The following is a 24,079-nucleotide window of genomic DNA, read 5'->3' on the forward strand; positions in this document are numbered from 1 at the left end:
TGCTAGAGTAGTATAAATGATGCACTGGTTTGGCTAAAATATCGAGAGGCAACTTGTTACCAAAGAACTTCGCCATGACTGGTTGAATTTATCAAAAAACTCAACACACTGAAGAGCATACCAAGTTCATTTACCCAAGTTTAGTTAATGAAACTTTATTTTGGTCCACCTGAGATGAACGTTAATAGCTGATGTTCAATAGGCTAGGTCGCCTTTGGTTGTATGGACTGTACTTTCGGTCCACACTGACATCAGTATGTATTCAGCTACCAGTAAAAGCTCTGTTGGCCATTTTACCATGTTTAAATCCATTCTGCTTTGTTTTTCCTCATAATTAGAGCAGAAAATGTGAGATTCTGCCTGGGACTACTCATAAAACTGGCTATCCTAATGTCTCACACACAGTTACTTTCTCCCTAATCATCAAGATTCACCTAAATACATGTCACATTAAAGTAGAACTTAATTGTGGCACACTGGGAGAAGTGAGAGGCAAAGCGACCTGCCTCATTTCTAACACAACTTGTTAGTGGCCATTAATAGTCATTTAGTGCAGTCCAAGAGGAGTTTCCTGGAAGCCAGGCTCAAATGATCTACGTCTGGTTCTTGGTGAGTAATGCACCCTCAATGGACTATACATTAAGCAAATGAAAGTGGGATTGATTCAGCCAAGAACTGAATCACAAGAGCTGATTTGATGACCTTAAATGTAATGGAGAATAATTTTGCACTCAGACTCCCATGTGTCTTCTGGTGAATGTCAATGAGGAAAAGCAAAACCAAATTAAAGCAAAATCATTTAATTTTTTGTTAAGGAACCTAAATGACAAGCATTTCAAAATGAACTTGGGCGATGACACTCCTTGACAGGAAAAAGCTGATTATTGGTTTCTTCTCGGTTGTGTCCTTCAGAGGCGTTTTACTGTCTAGAAACTGCATTTTTCTCTCCACTGTGTCAGTGATCCATCACTGTTTCACTGCCCTGACAGATTACTTTCAACCATTTCCTGCTGGCTCACTCTTCTCTCCACCTCTCTATCTCTTTGCAAGGACCGTCTTTCAGCAGACGGGGGTTAAGTGCCCAGTTCGAGCCATCACACTGATAGAGCAGAACCCTGATCCCGGTCTCACTCCAGTTTTGGGATTACATCAGGCTAACACCACCATATCAAAGCTATTAACACAAAGTTTGTGATGCTCTCTAAAGAGAATAGAGAGTTGCTCAGTGCCATTCGCTCTTCTAGATTCTTTTATAATGAGACTGGGTAATGAAGTAATCACTTCTTAAGGAAGTATTGAAAATGAGGTCAGTCTGATCAATACTTGAGTATAAAGAATGCTTTCCAAACCACAACTTCATTACTATTCACTGAAGACGGTGAAGCATTTCGCAGTGCTTCACAGGATACGAATGCCAAGCAAAGTGGAGGAATGTTTTAATTAAATGAATATGACTCTAATTCCAAGCAGGCCGAATCTGTGTACGTGTGAGTGTATGTCGGCGTAACCAACGACAAGCATCTAAACCATGGATCACCAAACTTGTCCTGCAGAGCTTAGCTCCAACTTTCCTCAACACACCTGCCTGGGAGTTTCTATGCCTAGTAAGACCTTGGTGTAAACCAACCATTGCTCACTTCACTTGCTCAAAAACGGAGAGCATTCTACAGTACACTGTTTAAAATGCTGAAATTCAGCACATCCAGACATGCTGGTCTGAAAAGCTTTCACTCATTTCAAAGTCATTGATCAGTATTCAGGATTAAACCACTTTCGACTCTTTTCTGGTGAAAGCTTTTAAAACATGCAGACCTTGTTTTGTGTGTGCATTCAAAGGACCCCCTTTTTTGTAGCACCGCAAAGAGGCACTTTCATACCATAATCTTCTGTGGCAGGTGGAAAAATTGGGTTGTCTGTGAGTTAAGATGAAATTCTCAATGTCTGTGGCAGGACAAAATCAAAAAAGTTCGTAGCAGTCCCCTACTTCCGTTTCCTTTCTAGCCTCTTCTCCTCCATTACCAAGAGCCAGTCCATTACTTTAAGTCTGTTTACATGGAGACGCTCTGTTCTGCACACTACAAAGAAGCTCTGTAGCAGTAATGACCATGTAGGAATGAAGGAGCCTGTAGGGAATCATCTGAGCTTTGAAGCATTGCCTCCTCCAGTAACCATGGAAAATGAAAGCAGTTGCTACCTCAAAACACAAGTGTAACCTTTAAGAGCAGGCTTGAGTCCAGTGTTCAAGGAATGTTACGGTGCTGGTATGAAGGTCATGCGAGCTGCTGGTGTCCGTCAGTGTTGGATCTCACTGAGGTAATCAATTAGCATGTATTTTTAACTGTCAAAATGATTATGCCAACAGAAAACACCTTTGATCGCCTCAGAAGTTTTAATTCACTGTAGTAAGAAATTTGGCCATTTTTTGAAAGGTGTTGCTCATGCAAACACCCAAAACAAAGATTAATTAGAGGTTCTGTTCCCCTCGTTTTCATCCCAAGCGTCAGAGGCACAAAAACAGTGTGATGAGCGCAGAGGTAATAACCCACATGAGCCTGCGGCAGAGAGCCTATTATCAGAGACAGCGGACAGACTCATCAGTCTCCGCTGAAGGAGAGAGAGAGGGAGAGAGAATAAAGAGGAATGAAAAGGAGATGAGTACGGAGGGTGACAGTGAAAGAGAGCTCCTTTTTCCTCCTCCTTCAGTTTGAGGGATGGCGTCTCCTCCAGCAGAGGATCAGAGTGCTCTGAATAGTATCTAGGCCAGAGAGCGCCTCCACAGCGCCCGTCTGCCTCCTGATGCAGGTCCCACTTAGAGCCAGCATGTGTATGCGTGCGTCCTGGAAAGCGGGAGGCAGTCTCATTGGTGTGTTTGTCGTCTATATTGCCTTGTTATGTCTGTGTTTAACCCGGCATGTGGTTTTTTTATGTGTATGTTTGTGAATAGATCCTTTCAAGCCTGCTATAAACCAGCAGCGCAGTCGCAGTTTTTTTGCCTGTGGCTTGATTATTGTCATTCCAGGCTGTAGAGTAGATGAGCTGTGGTTAAAAAAAAAAAAAAAAAGGATAGAAACAGGGTGAAGGAAAGCCTGGTGAACTGTAACTCACAGCATTTATGTCAGTGCCGAAAGCACAACTTATAGACCAAGGCTATTTGCTTAAGGGCTTCAGTGGCTTTGTCCTCCCAGTGTTCACTAGTCTTTTGTATATCTCTGGCTAATTGAAGGTTTATATGTTTTCACTTGTCGCTGTGTACTCTGGATTGTGTATCTGATTTAAACCGTGTAAAAGTCATGAATCCAGAAACAAGATTATGTATAATGAATGAAGATGGCATCCATGCAGAAACCACTGCTTCACATTATCACACTTGAGTTCAAAACAAAAAAGACTCCACATTAAAAGCTATAAAATGCTATAAAGCTATATCAGTATAAATGCTATAAAGATTTTCAAAATTTTTCAAATTTGAAGCCAAAAATGACCAAGGTATGTTCATCTGTGTATGAACGCTTGTGATTTTTGAATTTTGTGTTAATGTGGCAAGTTGCTATGTTGCTTGGCAACCAAAAAGAAATGCTAATAACCTGCATTACTCAGAGGAATAATTATTTAGCAATTTTTATCATTTCAACTATGTATTGAACATTTATGTTTATAGTTGTTGTTGTTTATGTTTGTTTATAGCATTTTAAGGGGGATTTTAGGGACTTTGTTCATCATACTGTCAATCATACTGACTCCACACTTCTGAATGGTAGTGTACATATATATATGTCACTCTTCTCTTCAGTTTAACACCCAATGTCTAATATCTCTTTACCTGGTTCCTCCCTACAGGAGTACCTTTGTCCACCCAGTGGGGCCCTCAAGGGTATTTCTATGCTATCCAGATAGCTCAGTATGGCCTGAGTCATTACAGTAAGAACCTGACAGAGCGGGCACCACACATGGAAGTGTATGACACAGCGGAGGAGAGAGACAGCAGGTCCAGCACGTGGACTGTCCCTAAAGGCTGTTCTCTCACCAGAGTCTATGACATGACCAGAGCCACATCAGTACGACAGTTCAGCGCTCCAGGTACCGAAGATGATATTGAACTACATGCTTTCAGTTTATTTTGTCTAGTTTCATTTACAGTATCTGGTGTTCTTTTGTTCTTTATACACTCAATTCTGTTTTTATTCTATATTCTTCAGCTTCACAACTAAAACAGTAATTTAACTTTTTAAAATGCCATGTAAACCCTTTAGTCTGATGAAATCGAGTGTTGCTTCATTCCTACCTGTTTTCTTATCTCTTCTGTGTTTTTCTGTCAGCATCTTTGCATGGCCCCTTATAGTCCTGCTCCACTGAGCATGCACATAAACACCCTCAAAACGTCAAAACACACTCTATTAACAATGCCTCATACCGCTGGAAGATTTGCGGTCAGTATGAGTTTTCTTTTTTTTTTTTAAAGAAATTAAGGCTTTTATTCAAAAGGGAGGTATTAAATTGATAAAAACAATCAAAAAATATTACAGATTTCAGTTACACTTTATTTTAAGGTGATATTAATTATTTACATGTATTTAGGGTTAGGATTAGAGTTACTTGCATGTAATTATGCATAATTAATTGTTATTATATTAGTAAGTACATGTGACATGTGTAACAAGGACACCTTAAAATAAAGTGTTACCCAGATTTCTATATTAAATAAAAGCTGTTCTTTTGAATTTTCTATTCATCAGAGAATCCTGAAAAAAAGCCTGTTTTCAACACTGAGAAGAAGAAATATCTTTTTTGAGTACCAAATCAGCACATTAGGATGATTTTTGAAGGGTCATGTGACACTGAAGACTGAAGGAAAATCTGCCTTTACCATTACAGAAATAACTTATAGATAACAAAGAGGCTGTTTAATGTCTACAATGATTATTTCTCTATAAAAATAGAATGATGAAAAAAAAAACCTCTTTAATCAGATAGCATTTTTATTCTTTCAGTCACCAAACTGCACACACAGGATTATGGGGTATCACAGATAGTGGCGGAAACATCTATGCAGTCTTCAGAAATCAAACAGATGGAGGCATCACAGTAGACAGTACATTCTGTTCCTCCCTCAGGATACTGCATGATAAGGCAGCATTTTTGGAGTTCTGGACACCATGCTTAGAATTAAGCTAATCAATAGCCATTAGAATTAGCAGGGCTGTCGTGCTGGCGGCAGTGATTGGTGTCATCACCCAGCGCATTGATTAGAGCGGGGCCAACTAGGACACACTGGGTCCAAGGCTCCAGCAGGGCGCTGCCTCCCTCCTGCTCTCTCCGTCCTCCATATCACTGCTATTGATGGGAGGGTAATCAGAGCAGGACAGTACAAATCCACTTAGTCTCTGCATTGCCTTAAGTAATGGATTTATGAGTGCATTAAATAGTGATAGCGGCTGTTTGAGCCAAAATGTCCTTTGCTGTATCTTTTTGCTTTTGATTTGCCTTTGTCCTTTGTCCTTCTCCTGTCCATTTTTCTGTGTTACTTTAATGTTGTCCATATTACTATGTCTTGCATGTTTTCTCTTGCTCAAGTACTCAACCTCATTCTTGTTCTCATGCTCTTTCATGACTTCTTTTCTCCTCTCAGTAGAGAGTATGAGTTGGTTTCCTTTTTGTTCTGCGTAACCTTGTCAGAAGTCAGCACAGACAGAGGCGGCGAGAGGGATTTGAGTCTAACAGTGAGAGATGACTTTAGGATAAAGTGTTGAATGTGCATTTCTGTGAAAAAAAGAGAGATAAAGTACTTCGATTGAGAGTTGGAAAACTGATCTGCTCGCTTTGCGGCAAATTGCACTGCAGTGTGTTCAACTTTCTTCTAGAGGAGGAATGAGTTTTATTTAAAAGATTTTGTTACCTGACAAAAGTTTGTCAGCATACTTGGTGTGATGTGCAGCAAATAGCGATAATGTAAAGTGAAATATGGAATTCGTGTATAGACAAAACTAAAGTGGTAAATGAAGGTAGTGTGCAAAAAATGCCACCTTTCATGCCAGTCTGCCACACAGGATGACATTCATCAGCAAATTCACACTTCCCTAATATTAGATTTTTTCTTTTTTAGCTGAGCTGCTTTAAGCTACATATTATTTAAAGGAATATTTCAACTAAAATGAACAATTCTGTCACCAATTATTCATTATTCATGTCATTTTATAATCCATTTAAAAATATTGTCAAAAATACATAGAGGCTCAAAAAAATTAAGTCTGCCATTGCACACTGAGTCTGAAATTTTTGCACGTTGAGAAATAAATATGACCTCACGTAAATGTGTCAATCACATTTACACGCTACCTCCAAAACTTTCGTCTGTCATAAAAAACATCAGATCCGCATTTTTTTCGCATCTGTAGCAAGCTTTTTTAAGAGGTGTTTTGACAATTCAGAGCCACCGTACAAGCGAACTCTAAAATCCAGAATGCCGATTGTCAAGTTCATCCACTTCGTCTCGCAGCACAAAGCACCATAAAGATCCTTGCACACTGAGTTCACAGAAATTTGTGGCCTTCTTTTTAATATGTGGCTCTAGTATCGCTAGCAAAGCATCAAACTGAGCCACTGACATCATGAAGTAAACTTTGAATCGCCCGTGAAAATCCCACTGCTCCTTCATAAAGAGGGAGAACTCTCCTTCCTCTCTATATCTCAGGATTCGATGGACTCAATGTTTCCTTTCTTTTTCTCTTTTAAAGAAACGGGAGGACAACAAAATCATCCTCACTGCTTGAAGACTCCATTTAGTACTGTTTTGCAAATTTTTCACAATGGATTAATACGCATCGGACTCAGTATGCAAGGTTTCTGTGTGTGACAAATTTTTAGGATGACGAATACGAAAAAACGCATAAGAAAATTTTGGACTCTGTGTGCAAGGACCCTTAAGTGTTATTAATATTATACTTTTATACTTGCAATGGTTTACACTGCTGTTCATAAAATGAATTTTTATAGTCATAGTCGATTAATTTTAATAGTCATTTAAGTTTGTTTATTTGTTGCTTATGGCACTAATTTAGTATCTGCACTATGAGCTTGTTATTGTACCAAAGCTAAAATCTCTGTTCCTGCTGAACTTGTTTTTTTTTCTATTCCTTGTTTCTAGAAAACTCAGAGGGTGTCTCACTTCCTCTTGGCAACACTAAAGATTTCATCATCTCTTTTGACCTGAAGTTTACATCTAACGGTAGCGTCTCCGTCATCTTGGAGACCACAGAGAAAGGTCCTCCATTTGTTATCCACTACATCACCACCACCCAGCTCATTTCTTTCAAGGACCGTGACATCACCTACGGGATCGGCTCTCGGACTGCATGGACCACGGTCACCCGTGACCTTCTCACTGACCTCCGCAAAGGCATTGGCCTCTCCAACACCAAAGCGGTCAAAGCCACCAAGACCATGCCACGACGTGTCGTAAAGTTAGTGGTGCACGGCCACGGGATGATCGACAATATCACAATCTCCACAACATCACACATGGCGGCTTTTTTCGCAGCCAGCGACTGGTTGGTGCGCAACCAGGACGAGCGTGGTGGTTGGCCGATCATGGTGACTCGTAAACTCGGGGAGGGTTTCCGTGCGCTGGAGCCAGGTTGGTATTCGGCCATGGCACAGGGGCAGGCCATGTCCACTCTAGTGCGTGCCTATCTAATGAAGAAAGATGACACGTACCTAAAGGCCGCCCTGCGTGCCACCGGACCTTTCAAACTGCCATCGGAGCAGCACGGCGTCAAAGCAGTGTTCATGAACAAGTATGACTGGTATGAGGAGTACCCCACAATCCCTAGCTCCTTCGTTCTGAACGGGTTTATCTATTCCCTCCTAGGCCTGTATGACGTGGCACAAACCGCCGGTGAGAAGCTCGGTCGGGACGCAGGTCAGCTGTACAGCAAGGGGATGGAGTCCTTAAAAGTTATGCTGCCCCTGTATGACACGGGGTCGGGCACCATATATGACCTGCGCCACTTTATACTGGGCACGGCGCCCAATCTGGCCCGTTGGGACTACCATACGACGCACATCAACCAGCTCCAGCTGCTGGGTACTATTGACAACTCGCCCATCTTCAGGGACTTCGTCAAGCGCTGGAAAAGCTACCTGAAAGGAGGGAGGGCCAAGCACAACTAAAGCGGAGCACACCTCTGCGATCATTTCAGGCCCTCACTTCCTCTTCCCGACTGCCACCATGAGGGCCACTGTGTCTAGCGAGGAGAAAGAATGGCTGAACACTTCAGATTTTTCTGTTTGAGACAGTAATTGCAGTGCTTCTTGCGTCTGTGCTAAGGTTTTAATTAGGTACAAATGCAGCTGCTTGCGGCATGTGTCTGAATAAGGAAGAGGGAGGGCTTAGGTATTTAAAATTCAAAGCTCCAGATCTGCAAGTCTGAGTGAGAAACGCGTCTGCTGAGATTTGCCACATTTGGGCGGAAAAGCAGCTTTCAGAACCTTCTTCCAAAGTAAAGCTCAGAAGATAATTAGTCATCAATTGTCGAGAAATAAGAGAACAAACTTTAGCTGCAATAGTTATTTAAGTTTATAGCCTGTGAGCAGAACATTACTGCATATAAGCTACGGATAAAAATGCTGAAAATGTCCTCAAGTGTAGCATTACTATATGTCACAGAGCACTGAAGGTTTACTCACCTTTTGTTCAACACACTGTCCAGCCTTCGGTCTGCATTTCATAATTCCACAATCAGATTTAGCTGTCACTAATGCGGCTCAGTCCTGTCCAGAATGCACTTAAAGCTTTAGAGAGGTGGTCGCAGGTCACTTGCTTCATGTTTACAACAGATTTCAGGAAACATAGCTGTAGTTTTTAAGACACCACTGTGCTGGACTAACAAACGCAGAGGCTGCTTTTTGAGAAATCTGAGGGAGTCTGAATGGTTGTATAGCTGGTGTTCATCCCTGTAAGACGTCAAACCTCAGTTAAATTGTAGACGGGTCATGCACTTTACTTGTGTGGCATGTGTGTGTGGTGAAGATGCGTTTATACAGCCATGTAATGAATTATGACTTCATTTTTTACATCAATCCAGTTTTTTCTCTCACTTTCATGCCTTAATGGCAATTAATCATTTTAAGGGAATTTTACACTTTTGTTTGCTGATTGCAAGTTTATTGTAGCTGAACCCATTTCCTTAAATTACTCACCATTTTTTTTATCAGGTGATTCTTTTATAAAATTTATTTGTAGACAGCTGTATTATTTTTTTTTAGATATATTATTTTTATAAGTAACATCAATTGCTGTAATATGGAGCAAAAGAATGAAAATGTTTCTTTCACATTTAGTTGAATAATTTGCATCTCAACCAAGCAAAAAGATGCCGTTTCATGTATTAAATATATACTAATGATCAGTACTTCCTCATTAAAATATTGAAATGATTTGCATGTAAAACTATAGCATCTGTTTTTTTTGTTGTTGGTGTTTTGTTTTGTTTTTTATCCAAAAGCGTCTCCTCACATCCCCAAAATCATTTCAGCAGCCTTCTGACTAGTGCAGCCAAGTGTCTGAGACTACAGATAGAGTTCAAAAGAGTTTTGGCTGTGTCACTTCTCAGTGTTTCTCAGAGCGGTCAGCTGCTTGACCTCAGCAGTAAAAGCTCCACCTGGCTGAATCCTGTCGATCTTAATCTCAACTAACCACAGCGGCTAAAATGCCGGGATTTTATCCCATTATCTGGCATCCTGCTGTTCTGAACCATTTCAAACAGATGTTCACATTCCAGTGTGGGCTTTTGGCTTCAGATTTTTTTTTTAGCAAATAAATGTCAGAGAAGAAAAATGTGGCATTTCTGAATGTTTGATCTGAAAGATTCTGATTTGTTTGGCAGAGATAGAGTTTAGAAACTATGGGTGCTTTAGACCGGAGGCGTAGTTTTTGTGTTGACCTTTTTTGGTTTAAAAATCATGTTTTCTCATGAAAATCAGGTTGCTTGTAGTCTCACCGACACAGATCTCACATATAATACTATGCACATTTCATACTTATTGCTTAATGAACAGACAGACATATATTTAAAGGAGAAAAGACATTAGCATGAGTGAGGCATAGAGCTACATTTCATTTATACTGTACCAAAGTCTTTAAAGTTTGGGTTATTTTTTTTTTTAAACTTTAGTTTTTGTATTGTGCTGTTTGGAAGACCATGGAGCATTTGTCTAGTTTTTTTTTTTTTTTTTTTTGATGATGAAAGAGGAAAGATGATGTGACTAAAGGAACACTTTGAGGTGGTAGTTACATGCCTCCTCTTTCCGAAGAAATGCCTTTTGATACTGCTTTTTTTTTCACCTTCAGTCTAGATTTGTATAAAATGGAGTGGGTATAGAAGGGAACTGGGAGTATTATTAATCACTGCTATCAGTGGGGATGTGTGCAAATCTTGATGTAGAGCTAGTGCTCAGTGCTACATATTTCAAAAGGGAAAAGAGAGACTTGGAACACTATGTCTGTTTTTGAAAGCCTTGTTTCAAAGCAGCCTCCTTTTCGAGTTTAGTTTACCAAACGTTGTTTGCATTTGAGAACTCCTTAGAGTAAGCAATGTTAAAGCACAACTATAGTTTCTTTAATTAATTTATTCTCATCTCTCTCTCTTTTTAAACAATGTTTCCAGTCTGGACTATGTGCAAAGCCTTCCTCTGCAAGCTGCTGCAGTTTAGAAACCGTAGAAAAGAGTAGAACAGGTTCTTCTTTTTTTTCTGTTTTATTTCATTCTTGGGTTATAAATTGACATGCGAGGTGTATTTCATGTGTATGCAATAAATGGTTGAACTGGATCGCAACAGCTGCACACCCAGAGGTTGTACAGACTTTGCAAAGGAAGCACAATGTGCGATCATTTTTATGCAGGAAAAATGTTTATTAAAGTCTTTGTGCTTTAAATTGCTTTTTTAAAATTGTATAAATAAAGGCATTTCGTTTTATACATACATTTGTCCGGTGTGTTTCTTTTACCTAAACAGCATATCAGACTCGTTTAGATTTTTTACATTTTTAAGTCAATTATACTTCCTCACTAGCTGAGCAGAAATGACCTGTGTTGAACACTGCCTGAGGTGTCTGCTAGCATTTATCCCCAATGTCCCTGTTCACTCTAATCCCCACGACATTCTCTCTATCTCAGTCACACATATGGACAGTGCGGTTTAATTACTAGCTGCAGCCTGGGGTCTGATCCGGCACATTAAACTCCCTTCTCATTCTTCTGTCCTGTCTCTGCCTCACTCAATAGTCTGCATGTTATTTTAGCCAGCATTAGCTCAGCTCATAGCACTGGTAGACAGTGGGTGAAGGCGCCCCATAGAGCTCATCTTTTAATGACTGTCTGATCAGATTATCACTGTTTTTACCCAGACTCAGCCAGCTGACGCTTGTGATCTGTGGTCTGTCTGTAGACAGTGAGGTTTTTTTATTTATTTTTTTCTTAGGCTGGATAAGGATTTTTTTCACAGATGTTTATTTTGAATTAATTTGGGCATGTTTCAGTGAACATGGTTTATTGAAAGGATCGGATTGTGAGTCATTTGTTCGTGAATCAGCTTAGTTTATGTTTTCATTGTATGTTTTTGATTCAAGTAGAGTCATTTGTTTTTGATCATGCTGCAATGATAACAGTGTAAACCGGTTGTTTTTACTGGATCAAAAACAAATTATGAGGAATGGTCCCATTAATGAACAAATAACTCTGATGAGCTGATCCTTTTCTCAGATCATTAGACAATGATAAGATGATCAAATAAGATCATAAGATGAGCCAATCCATATGTGACGCATGCTCTTGATTAACCAAAAAATGCTCAAAATAGTCATTTGTTCTTGGACTACACTGGTCACACTATGTTTGTTTTTGCTCCCAAGGGCAACTCAATAGAAAATTATGTCTTGCTTTTATTTTGCCATAAATGCTGTATTTTTTTATTTCTTTTTAGCAAAATCTGTTTAGAATGCAAACTGCTCTAGTTTCATTAGGAGCAGCAGATTATTTATTTTTCTTCTTTTACTAATCAAAATCTTTCAAAAGGAAATCTTGATTAATCAGTAGATAGTGTTCTTTCTCAGCCCTAGTTTATTCTTTTAAAGCAAGACATTACAGGCAAAACCACTGATTATTATTATTTTTTTTTACCCACTTTAACAGCACTTGCACTCAACTTTTCAGTTTCATTCCTATCTATTTTCTGAGAGAGATTTGTTCATATATGTTTTGTCTCATTTATTTGATGTGGTTAAAATGGCATTTATTTGATGTGCTTAATACAATGTTCAGATTTCTGTTCTGTAATTGTATGCAAATAAGTCCATATTTAATCAGATAATGCTTCGCATATTCAAACAACATTTTGTAATACAAATCAACTGTCTTCATGTTCTGTGGTTAATCAACTGGGGAAGTATGGTGATATCTACTAGTTAATTTTTTTTACCCTATTCACCTGTGATGTCTTGCCTTGAAATGTCTTTCACTTGTTCAGAGACTGACTCGCTCACACATACCTGCAGTGCACAGCAAAACAATTCCCAGACTAACACTGAACTGTCAAATATCAGTTTATTCTTGAGTGTTTCATTACATTCAACTCATGTCTGGCTCCCTGATGTCTGCAGCAGGCATTTCAGTTGTCTGCATGGTTTGGCATTGTAACAGGACACAATGAGTGATGTGGCTTTTGTGTCTAAGAGGTACACACACAGACACACACACACAATTGTGTCATTTCCCATTTATGACCTAATACCTCATCTATGCAGAGTTCAGACTCTTCTCATCCGGCAGACCCTGAGATGTTCTGATATATTTTACCCTTGGTAATATCACTGTGACTGAAGCGACAAAGATATCAGTGCTGCAGAGAGAGATGGACAGATGTGGAGGCAGGAGTTGAGGCTAGCATATTGTAGCAGTCTGTGGAGGTCATATGGGCCATGCCCTCCACAGCACTGTTTGATTCTGTCTGTCTGCATCTGCCCTCCACACCGCTGCTGCTGATGCTTAATTATGCAGAAAGCAAGGCCACACACACACACACACACATAGCCCTGCTTACTCCCACACACATCCTCTCATGTTTGCCCTCCAGACGATGCACACACAAACACACACTTAATGAAGCAGATGAAGAGTGTTTGAGCTGAATAGAGAGAGCGAGAGGTAATGAGAGAGTTGCTGCAGCGATAAAACAAATGTCCTTCCCTGCTAATCTAGGAAGACTGGACAAGTGCCAGTGTTATGGTGTATATCTTTTTTAAATAGCCTTTTACATCATAATTCAAATGCAACCCACTTCTTAAAAGACAAACTCCTGATTTAGGCTCGACAGTCTTATCATATTAAAATGCAAGAGATGAAATAGCATTAGTGATTTCATATCAGTAGACATTCGGTTCTGCCCCTTCTCCCAGCCTGTGTCCTTCATTAGTGAATATAGAAACAGATTTAGATTATTTATATATATATTTTGCTTTAAGTCGGGACTAATGGATTGAAAGAGAAAACATATATATATATATATATAATATATATATATATATATATAGATATATATATATATATATATATATATATATATATATCTATATATATATATATATATATATGATATATATATATGTTATGTATGTATGTATGTGTGTATATATATGTGTGTGTTTGTGTTTTGTACATTTTACCCAGATATTTAAATAAGAAACCATTTAAAAAGTCATACAATTTTTTTTTTTTTTTATGAAAATTGACAACGTCTGGAAGAATATGAATTTTGACATGACACTGGATGCAGAGAGACATGGTGGATTATTTTAGATTAGAAAATGCTGCCATCATGGGGTGACATTTGGCATTACTGTTATATAACCACTCCAAACCGCTTCACCCACACCTTCACCAACTGTACATTCTGCCTTCTGCTGTAATATTTAAACATATTGTGTAATGCCTGCTTTGCAGTTATTCTTAATCTCATTTCAAAATATGTATACCAAAATCTATATCCGTTATCAGACATAAGAGATATACCACAACATTTTCATTATCTTCTATAAAGGGTTGACATTATAATATCACACATAATTAGTAGATTATGTATCACTGTTGTCTAAAAATCACACATTGATAGATTCTGATACTATTAATGAAGTGTCATTTTACTCTCTTGCTTTTTATTGTTATCTTTTTTTTCATTCTAAGTCATGTTGCTTTCAGCTTTCCCTGCCAACATGCATCTCATTTCTGCCAAGAGGTACTAAATTCACTACCAATGGTTACAGTTTGTTTGAGATGCGTGTTCTTGAATAGAAATAATGTTTCTGCATTGTCATTGCATTAATACAGGCAGGAGAATGGTAACGGCTCTGTTTCAGCATGTTATGGATTAACATTGTAAATATATGTCATTTCACACCCTCCATTCATTATACAACTTCCCCTAAACTTTCGGAAACTGCCTTAAACACCCCACCCTGAATGAGCAAGCGGGTTCTGTCCCAGCAGTTTTCTGCATAGATATAATGGCAATCCTGTGTTTCATATATATATATATATATATATATATATATATATAAAACTATATATTGTTTTATATATATATATATAAAATTTTTTTTTTTCTGTGCTAATACACCTGCTTAAGTTGAACATTGTTACACTTGCGCTTGCGTTGAAAATTTTTGGAGAAACCTGTTTAACCTGCAGAGATTGTTAGTTACAAAAAGGGGAAGTAAGACTTTCTAAATACTATCAATCAGTATTTGCTTAAATAATTCTTAAATATTTGTATTTGTCCTTAAATTGATTTTACATAGGCTACATACATTACACATTACCCTTCAAGTATTTGGTATCAGTAAGATGTTTCATGCTGAAAATGCAGTAAACCCGCAATATTATTACAATATCTATTTCAGTGTATGTCATTTATTCCAAAACTGAATTTCAGCAGCCAGTCTTCAGTGTCACATGATCCTTCAGAAATTATTCTAATATGCTTATTTGGTGCTCAAGAAACATTTCTTATTATTATCAATCTTAAAAACAGTTGTGCTGCTTAATGTTTTTGAGGTAAACTGTTTCTGACCCCAGGCTTTTGAATGGCAGTGTATATGGAAACGTATCAACAAATCTGTTGTGTGCATTCATATGTTTTTTTTTTTTTCAGAGTGAAACGCACTGACCTCTGAAACAATGTGCTCAGGAATAGCTCCTGTGAGCGTTCTCACCTAGCCGGTGTGTCGGGTGTGTGTGTTTGTTTCAGGTGTGTGTTAAGCACTGTAGGAGTGTGTGTGTGTGTGTTTATGATAGACGTTGATGTCTGTAGGTGTGATGAAAAGGGCAGAGCTAACCGAGCCGGTCTCTGATCAGGTGGAGTGGAAGAGTGTCTGTATGTGCATTTGTCTCTCTGTACCTGCCGGTGTGTTGATGTATGTTTAGCCTCTCTCTCCTGAGTCAGGCACTGAGGGCCGTTCATCTGGGGAACATGTTCAGCCTTATCAAACTTCAGCGTGTCTTCACTGTGCACCAAGTGCCCAAAGTAAGTTCATTCATTTAACAAACACAAAACTACCACAACAAACAGATGTGATTTTAACTAGCTGTAGTTGTTTAAGGTATTCTTGGTATAGTAAAATTGATTGTAGGAAGTCAAGAATCACTTGATTTTTTTCTTTACCCTCTTATAACTATGCAACCTGATGTGAAACAGTTTGAAGGTACCCAAACATTTCCATATTAATGCTTTGCATTATTTTGCTAGCTTGCCTGTGGAGAGAACTGCTTTGCTGTCTTTATTAAATGAGGGGTTTGTGTGACTCTTTTTCCATGGTAGGCATTTCACGAGGACAGCATCATCTCTGGATATCGACACCCTCGTAGTTCAGCCACAGACTGTGTGTTGAGTCTCTTTCAGCTCACCAATGAGACCCTCAATGTCTGGACTCACTTTCTACCAACCTGGTACAGGGAAACAAGTTCATTTGCGCAATCTCTCTCACTCTTTATCTCTCATGCTTGCTCTCTATATGCATATCTCCATGCTTTTGCCACTTTCTCAGTATGGCTTTTACAATAAATTTTGTTATCTTATAACTCACAGACTATAGTTTACGAACTCACACAACTTTAACAGCACAGTGGCCCTGGGTTTCATTGCAACAGTATTTAGACTGACTGTGTGTGTATGGAGTGCTGAGACCTACAGTAGTCTGATTTGAGAATCTCTACAGTGGATTGTTATGTCCCTCACCAGCTGAGCCGCTCCGAGGAGAGTTGATGCTCCAATGAGCTTCTAGTGTGATTCTCACCAGAGCCTCCTCCAGACGTAAACATGTTGGAGAGTCACTCATGTCAACTTTACTTCTTTAACTTGTATTTGGCTTTATTGTGATATTATAGGGTTTTATTTATTTTTATTAACCACAAACCACTGCTTTACAACAAGCCTGGGTTTTAAGTCACGCACATACTTTTTAAATAATAAATGTATTCATACAGTACTTGTATATATCATGCATACATATATAATAGAAAAGCTATAATATACTATAAAAGATGATTGTTTTATTGTTTTTAATAACTTTCATCATCTGTTCTTTTTTCTCTGGTGTTCTGCATAAATTGCATAATACTCTAGCATAAGTCACTATTGCAAGTTTTGACTGCTGTTTGTATTTTCTAAATGATTAAATGTAAATGTAAATTTGCAGTTCTTTGCAAAAACATTTTTCCATTCCTGGTGTATTTAAAGTACACCATATCTCAAAGCTAACACATCCTCTGATCCCACACAATGGTTAAATACACAGCCAACCGACAGTAAATCAATAGGACAAAACTTTGAATCTGTAACCTGACTCTGTGTTAATGTTTGGTTATATTAAACTCACTGATCCCTCTAAAGCAAGCAAGAGTAAATCAGAGTAGAGATTAAAACTAGACCTATAGAAACCTAGACTGATTTGTGCGATCCGTGTGTGTGTGTGTGTGTGTGTGTGTGTGTGTGTGTGTGTGTGTGTGTGTGCTCATGCACTTTTGTTTGTTTCTATGTCCTCCTGTCAGATACATCTCTATAGTAACAAACTCTGCGAGCAAGTCTGGGCAGGTTCAACATTTGAATAAAATTTATTATTGCCTAATCTTTTTTGTTTGTTTGTTTGTTTGTTTGTTTGTTTGTTTGTTTGTTTGTTTGTTTGTTTCTGATTTCTGTGGAAAAGAATGGAAACAGTCATAAGATGAAAAAATTATATTTTTAAATCTCATGCATATAATGTTGTTTCCAGTAACAGAAAACTTCATGGATTTATTGTTTCACTTTATAATAATAGTTTGTTGTGAGTTGCAGCATTGCAGTGCTGTGTCAACATCATTGTCTGTCATCATCTCATCCCTCTCTCTTTCTCCATCAGGTATTTTCTCTGGAAGTTGATAACAGTGTTGTTGATGGAGGATGCGTGGTATGATGCGTACACATGGCCTCTGCTGGTCTTCTTGTTCTCCTGCTGTGTGTATCCATTGGCCTCCAGCTGCGCCCACACCTTCAGCACCATGTCTACCCGCGCTCGCCATATCTGCTACTTCTTTGACTATGGAGCACTCAGCCTGTACAGCCTCGGTAAGAGAGGAACACACAGGCATATTTACTCCAACACTACACTCTTAAAAATAAAGGTGCTTCACGATGCCATAGAAGAAACTTTTTTTGTCTAAATGGTTCCATAAAGAACGTTTAACATCTGAAGAGCCTTTCTGTTTCACAAAAGGTTCTTTGTGGTGAAAGAAGATCCTTCAGATTATAAAAGATTATAAAAGAAAGAGATGGTTCTTTAAAGAATCTTTGACTGAATGGTTCTTTGTGGAACCAAAAATGGTTCTTCTAAGGCATCGCTATGAAGAACCTTTTAAGCACCTTTATTTTTAAGAGTGTTTCAGTTCCTTGGCTTGTTATAGAAAATATTCCTATAAAGACAAAGTTCAGGGTTCAAAGTTCTGTATGGCAATATTTAACAGACACAATGGAATTCTTGCACAATTAATGCAAATACAGATTACATTACACTATAATATACAGTATACTGTATGTCACATTACTCTATATTATTTCTAGGGATGCTATGGCAATAGAATTCTGTCCAACACACATAAGCTGATCATTATTTAAAATTTTGGCCAATAACTAGTACATTTATAATTAAAATTAAAACTATGTTTTGTGTAAATAAATCGAAAGTAAAATGCTAAAAACTAAAAATCATCCATTTTTAATGATACAAGTGAATTTAGGCATCACAACGTTATAATGCTGAATAGGAAAAATAGATATTTATTTTCAGACTTGCTAAAAAATATTTTTAACATTGTTATGAAATTATTATAGTATTTTAAGAATAACTTTAAATGTGCTTTAGATGGTAAAGGTAATCCAAATATAAAAATACATTGGTAGCCAAAAGTTTGGAATGTTTTTTTTTTTTTTTTTTACAAACAATGTTTTCAACTTTGATAATATTAAGAACTATTTTTAATAATTGAGCACCAATATTAACTTAGTACCAAATCAACCTATTAGAATGATTTCAGAAGGATCATGTGACCTTGAAAATATTGACTGCTGAAAATTCAGCTTTGCCTTCACAGGAATAAATTACATTTATTCAAAAATATAATAACCATACAAAATATAATAACCAGTATGGTACCGATATATTGTGCATCTCTAACTATTCTTAACAGATAATCTTAATTTAATATGGCTATGAATAAATTCAGCATGTGTATACAAGTACAGTACATAAGTACAATACTGATAATGTACTGCACCTGTGATACCTATACCTGCAATGTGTTTGTGTATTATTAAACCATTTTAAAACAAGAAAACCTTATACACTTACTGTACGCCACAAATGGACATGCTTCCACATGTCATTACCAAATCCTCCACACAGCGTTAAGTTGTATTCATGTGACTGATTGCATGTTGATACAGGTTCAGCGATCAGCTACTCTGCATATGTTTTTCCTGACGCATGGGTGAACAGCACATTTCATGCATACTACATTCCTGCAGCTGTACTAAACACCATCCTCTCAACCAGCATGGCCTGCTACTCCAGGTGAGGCTCTATCTCATTCTATAATCCTCCTTGCTAACACACCACCATACTGATAACACAAATGCAGGGTGCAAAAATGTGGGTTATGTAGTTCTGGTGTGTGAGTCTGCAAGTATGTGGAACAAGATCAATTTGGGTGAAAACTGAAAATATCAAAGTCAAAAAGGCAAATCTATGCTAAATATACGAAAACACCCTTATTTACATAACACCATTTAAATGCATTGAAAACTGTAGCTATATTACAGAGACTCATTCTGAATCATTTTTGTCAATCTGTTCATTTACATAATTTGTCCGGATCACTACATTAATTACAATGCTTATTTTTTTTTATGCTGGCTACATCCGAAATTGCATACTCTACTTCATTTGAATAAGTACTTACATGTTCTAAATAGTAGGAATGTGTATAGTATGTAATCCGGATGTACTACATTCGTCATGTAACCTACCAGCATCAGTTGCATCCCTTCATTGCCATTTACAGTACATGTCCTCTCCCTTGGCCTCATGGGTTAGTAAAGCGTCCATCAGACACACTTCAGAATCTCATAATAAGTCAACCAGGTATGTTTTCCCTACAGTTTATAAATACTGTGAGGTAGGGAAGTATGCATACATATTAAAGAGAGAGGACCATTTGGGATGAACTGATTTACTAGAATAAATCAGTCTGAGACAGATGACCTTTTAGGCGAGAGTGTTACACAATTCTATCTTATCAGATATTAACAATATATAATTTGCTCCATTGCTGCTCATTGGATGAGTGTTACTGGAAAAAGTAAACTACTATAAAAAAAATAGCTTATGCTACTGAAAAATGTAGTTAAGTTAGCGTTCCCACTAACTCCTCAACACTGACGCAACCAGCATCAAGAAAGAAAATGCTGTATGCTACATTTTAAATAAAGACATTATTATAGGTTATAAATTCAGTCTGTGCTAAAGTAAGTGTGTGAAATACAAGGCTTGTTATATAAACATGACATGGCAGTTTCATAGTTCAGTATTATTTTCATTTTCCACTTTTTTGTTAAGGCTTGGCATACCATTCCTTCACTATAACCATGACATCGATGAAAGGTAACAGTTTAAACACAGAATGTGTCAGAATCCTCTGGCACTCACTTATATGCTTTCTTTATCTGCCTTTTAACCCATTAAAATGCTTTATAATATTATTAACACAAAACACTTCCACCTAATTTTGTTAATGAGGTGGTTATGTGTTTCTGGGATTATGAACCGTCAACATCTCTTAACTGCTCCTAACAATTACATAACCTCACCACCGGCACTGAAACTGATGTTATCATTAATGAACATAAAAATGTCTTTCTCTCTCTCCCTGTCAGATTCTCGGAGAGACAGAGCCCACGGCTGAGTAAAGTGTTGCGAATTCTTGCCTTTGCCTACCCTTACCTGTTTGACAACATTCCTCTCTTCTTCAGGGTAAGTTTCAGCATAGGCTACTCTACGGTACACAGGCTGTTCTGTCAAAGTTCAGTCCGGTTAAATAACCTGATATCCAAAAGAATGAAGCTGGTAATTCTGTGATTTGTATTGGAAATTACAGTTTTATCTATGTATCATGTTGTAATTGTTTATCACTGGGGCTACATTTTATACACACTTCATTGCGTTGTTAAAAAAAGTTTCTAGAAATGCATGTTACTGAATACAATGCAGGGCGTGACCGGTTATTTTTTCTGTTGCCTCTTTCTAGTTGGTTCTGTGTGTAGGTGACGGCTGCACTGATAATGAAGCAAACTCCATTCATGTTCATCATACATTGCTTGCTTTTCTCACCGGCTTCCTGTTTGCTACACACTTGCCTGAGAGACTGGCTCCTGGATGCTTTGATTACATAGGTAATTAATGACCGCTCACGTAGATATTAAATAATTATAAATATTAGATATTTTATAGTGTATGTTTCTAGCGGCTGCATTTTTTGTATTTTTCACAATCTCTTCTAAGAATACTCTACAGGTGTGAACTAGTTCATTACCGAGGGTTAGTATCTGAATTATAATAGGTGTTTAAATGAAAAAGTCCAGTTTCCAACATTTCTAGAAAATTCAGAAAGCACACTCAAGAATTACATGACTACAGGCATTTCTTCAGGAAGTATTTCTTGGTTCATATGAATGGCTCTCTTCTGACCCCTACAGGCCACAGCCACCAACTGTTTCACGTGTGTGCAATAATTGGGACACACTTTCAGATGAAGGCTATCGAAGCTGACATGGTGCTGAGACAGTCACAGCTGCTGGTCACTGCTCCTCCTATCACATTTAATAACACATTTGGATCAGCTCTGGTCTGTGTCTGCATCAGTCTGGGGATCATATGTCTTTATAGTCTACCTCTGCTGTACGGCTCCTCAGAAACACACACAATGAGGACTGAAGGAAAGAAATGCAAGCACTAAAAGCTACTTGAGACAGGGGGTCTCTGAAAGATTAATTGCAGTCTTGCACAAGTTACCACAGTTATTATGAAAATATATCTAGGACGTTATTACCGGATATTACGTTATAAAAAATCCCCAAGTGGGGTTGTATGTTTACTGAAGCTATGCAACCTGAAAAAGCAAAGAGTAATGAATGCGTTGCTGCAAGAATTCTGCTTCTCAGGGAAGAGCAATTTAAAAAAAAAAAGGCACTGAATTTAGGACAATTTAAGACAGTGTGAGGGTTTGTCAAAGTGGTCTTTTTGTATGGTGTATTGAAACCCATTTATTAAATTATTATTATATTTACATACCCATCACACTTTAATACATAGACTCAAATTGGTGATTATTTCATCAGTCCAACATGATCCATCCAGTTTTTCTACTCAAAATATTAGAGCATGCATTTGGATTTCACTAATTCAGTTGAATGAATCAGACTTTTCTATGCTACAAATGAGAGAGGAGACCGTTTGGGACGAATTGATTCTCTTGAATAAAGCACACTTTCCTACACTACATACTGTATGAGAGGACTATAAAGGATAAACCAATTCACTAGAATGAATCTGACTATCCTACAATATCAATTTCAATTTTAAGACATTTGGTCATAATCTCAGGACATAATACTCAAAAACGATACTTAACTCAAAAATGAAAATTTGCAAGTAAATGGCTACCATCACTTAAGCGAGAGAGAGAGAGAAAAATAGGAATATGCAACACAAAATTAATACTGTAAACAAACTGGTGAATCGGTTATTTGAAACTCATAGAAACAAACCCATTTTGCCTAAGGACATTCTTGCACAAGCTGACTTTGTTTTGCTTTATAAGATCTCAGTATATCATATTTTGTGATGCCTGTATTTATTTTATTTTTATTTTTTTGACTCTGAAGTGATGGTAGGCGTTGCTTTTTATGAATCACCAAGAGCCATAGTTTTAGCTAAAAACCTTGTTTACTGTTCTACTGAAGAAAAATAAAATCACCCATATCATGGATGGTCTAAAGTTGAATAAATTAACAGCAAATTTTTGGGAGTTTATCTCTTTAATATATGTCGCTAGATTGAGATCAAATGTCTTCAAATTAAATGAAAACGCGCTCCACTATTTCATTCATGGTCATATTTCTTTTATGTACAGACAAACACCTCAACAAATGAACTAGCACTGTTAAATAAACATATGAACAACAGTCTGCCAAAGTCCACAGTGACAGCTGTTGTATATTCTACTTATTTCTTTTCTGTGTCAAACAAAGAGTGTGGGAGGTATTACATATTTTCATAACAGCAGGTCACACCTTGTTCATGTAACCAAAATGAATCTATTTATTGTTTGCAGGATTCTTTAGAATAAAATATTTATTTCTAATCAACCTAGACCTGTTTTTTTATTTCTTATTGAGACCTATAGTTACCTTTATCAGCATGATGCCAAGAGAAGGTTTTACTGATATTGTAAACAGGGTGAAGCCAGTAAAAGTGGGACATCAGTTTTGGTGTAGTGCTCCTTAAAAAAATACTGGTAATAATGGGTGGTCTTGAAATGTTATAATAACAGTACTTAATTTGAATATCAAAATTTGATTAGTCAAATGAAAATTAATGGGCGTGGTGACCACTCAAGTGCTGGAAGGTCTGAGAAAGTTCATGATAAGTGCCTGTATATAGTTTAAGTCTATAAAAATTGTTGAGGTTTGATTTCTAATACAAACAGTGTTTCAATCTACATTAAATATGTGTATTAGGACGTGTTCATGTGATCATTTAATTTTATGAAATGATGTGCAAGTTTCTTTATTTTCTTTTTTAAAAGTATACGTTTTTTTTAGCATTCTACTTAATTTCGGACACCCTATAAATTAAAAGATTGCTTATGTGAGAAATTGTTTGGTTTACAGAAAAAAAAAAAGAAGAAAAAAATCACTGTAGGCAGAAGACAGGGAAAGGGAAAAAAGAACAGAAATTTGTGAATATATGAATACGTTTTTGTGTGTAAAAAGTGCAGGTAAACCTGCTCTCACCCACACTTACACACATACAACATAAAAACAAATATAAAAGCATATGTTACACACATAAAACATAAACACAAATATGAAAGTATATGTTTTGTCCTTCTGTTGGGGTGTTTTAATTGTTTATATTTGAACTTCTGTTGGACTGCATTAATAATTCTTTAAATATATGATTTTGGGTGAAATGTTTTAATTCAACAAATGATAAGTGTTGATGAATTCACAATCAAAAACACTATCCACTAGTAGCCTATTTTTATAAATGTATTTTTAAATTAATTTTTTTGAATTCCGAAGATTTTCTATTGAAAAAGATTATTTGTACAGTGTCCTGCTGTAGGAAATTTTGTATTTTGGAAGCACAAACTTGATGAGCTGAAAAAAAAATGTGTCCCACTTTACCAGATTCAGTGTCCCAATTTACCTGAAAAAGCCTGAA

At 37.3% G+C, this 24,079-nt stretch overlaps 2 protein-coding genes across 3 annotated transcripts in view; both read left to right on the forward strand.

The window, feature by feature from the left end:
- LOC109093126 (D-glucuronyl C5-epimerase B-like) overlaps nucleotides 1–10,975 on the forward strand; it is a 48,904-nt gene extending 37,929 nt beyond the window's left edge. Inside the window, exons 4-5 of the mRNA XM_042727725.1 lie at nucleotides 3,838–4,077; nucleotides 7,142–10,975. Of these exons, the coding sequence (XP_042583659.1) occupies nucleotides 3,838–4,077; nucleotides 7,142–8,166 (1,265 nt within the window). The 3' untranslated portion in view covers nucleotides 8,167–10,975. The remainder of the gene's footprint in view (nucleotides 1–3,837; nucleotides 4,078–7,141) is intronic.
- A 4,231-nt stretch (nucleotides 10,976–15,206) lies between these two features.
- LOC109092648 (membrane progestin receptor gamma-B) lies at nucleotides 15,207–22,836 on the forward strand. Of its 2 annotated transcripts, XM_042727726.1 has the most exons (8): nucleotides 15,208–15,570; nucleotides 15,865–15,992; nucleotides 17,441–17,646; nucleotides 19,021–19,147; nucleotides 20,192–20,236; nucleotides 20,509–20,605; nucleotides 20,880–21,024; nucleotides 21,328–22,836. In XM_042727726.1, the coding sequence occupies exons 1-8, from the start codon at nucleotides 15,463–15,465 to the stop codon at nucleotides 21,585–21,587; spliced, it is 1,116 nt and encodes a 371-aa protein (XP_042583660.1). In that variant the 5' UTR covers nucleotides 15,208–15,462; the 3' UTR covers nucleotides 21,588–22,836. The 2 variants fall into 2 exon arrangements, with proteins under 2 accessions (XP_042583661.1, XP_042583660.1); XM_042727727.1 differs by lacking the exon at nucleotides 20,192–20,236 and having other exon boundaries at nucleotides 15,207–15,570.
- The last annotated feature ends 1,243 nt before the right edge of the window (nucleotides 22,837–24,079 follow it).

The sequence above is a fragment of the Cyprinus carpio genome, chromosome B7 (assembly GCF_018340385.1).
Source record: "Cyprinus carpio isolate SPL01 chromosome B7, ASM1834038v1, whole genome shotgun sequence".
NCBI lineage: Eukaryota > Metazoa > Chordata > Actinopteri > Cypriniformes > Cyprinidae > Cyprinus > Cyprinus carpio.

What these genes read in the sequence shown, in the direction of transcription:
- LOC109092648 (XM_042727726.1), top strand. Translation starts at nt 15,463, where the DNA reads ATGTTTAGCCTCTCTCTCCTGAGTCAGGCACTGAGGGCCGTTCATCTG. An exon ending in ACTCAGCCTGTACAGCCTCG is followed by an intron (nt 17,647 to 19,020) that starts GTAAGAGAGGAA and finishes ATGTTGATACAG; the next exon opens with GTTCAGCGATCAGCTACTCT. An exon ending in ACATTCCTCTCTTCTTCAGG is followed by an intron (nt 20,606 to 20,879) that starts GTAAGTTTCAGC and finishes GCCTCTTTCTAG; the next exon opens with TTGGTTCTGTGTGTAGGTGA.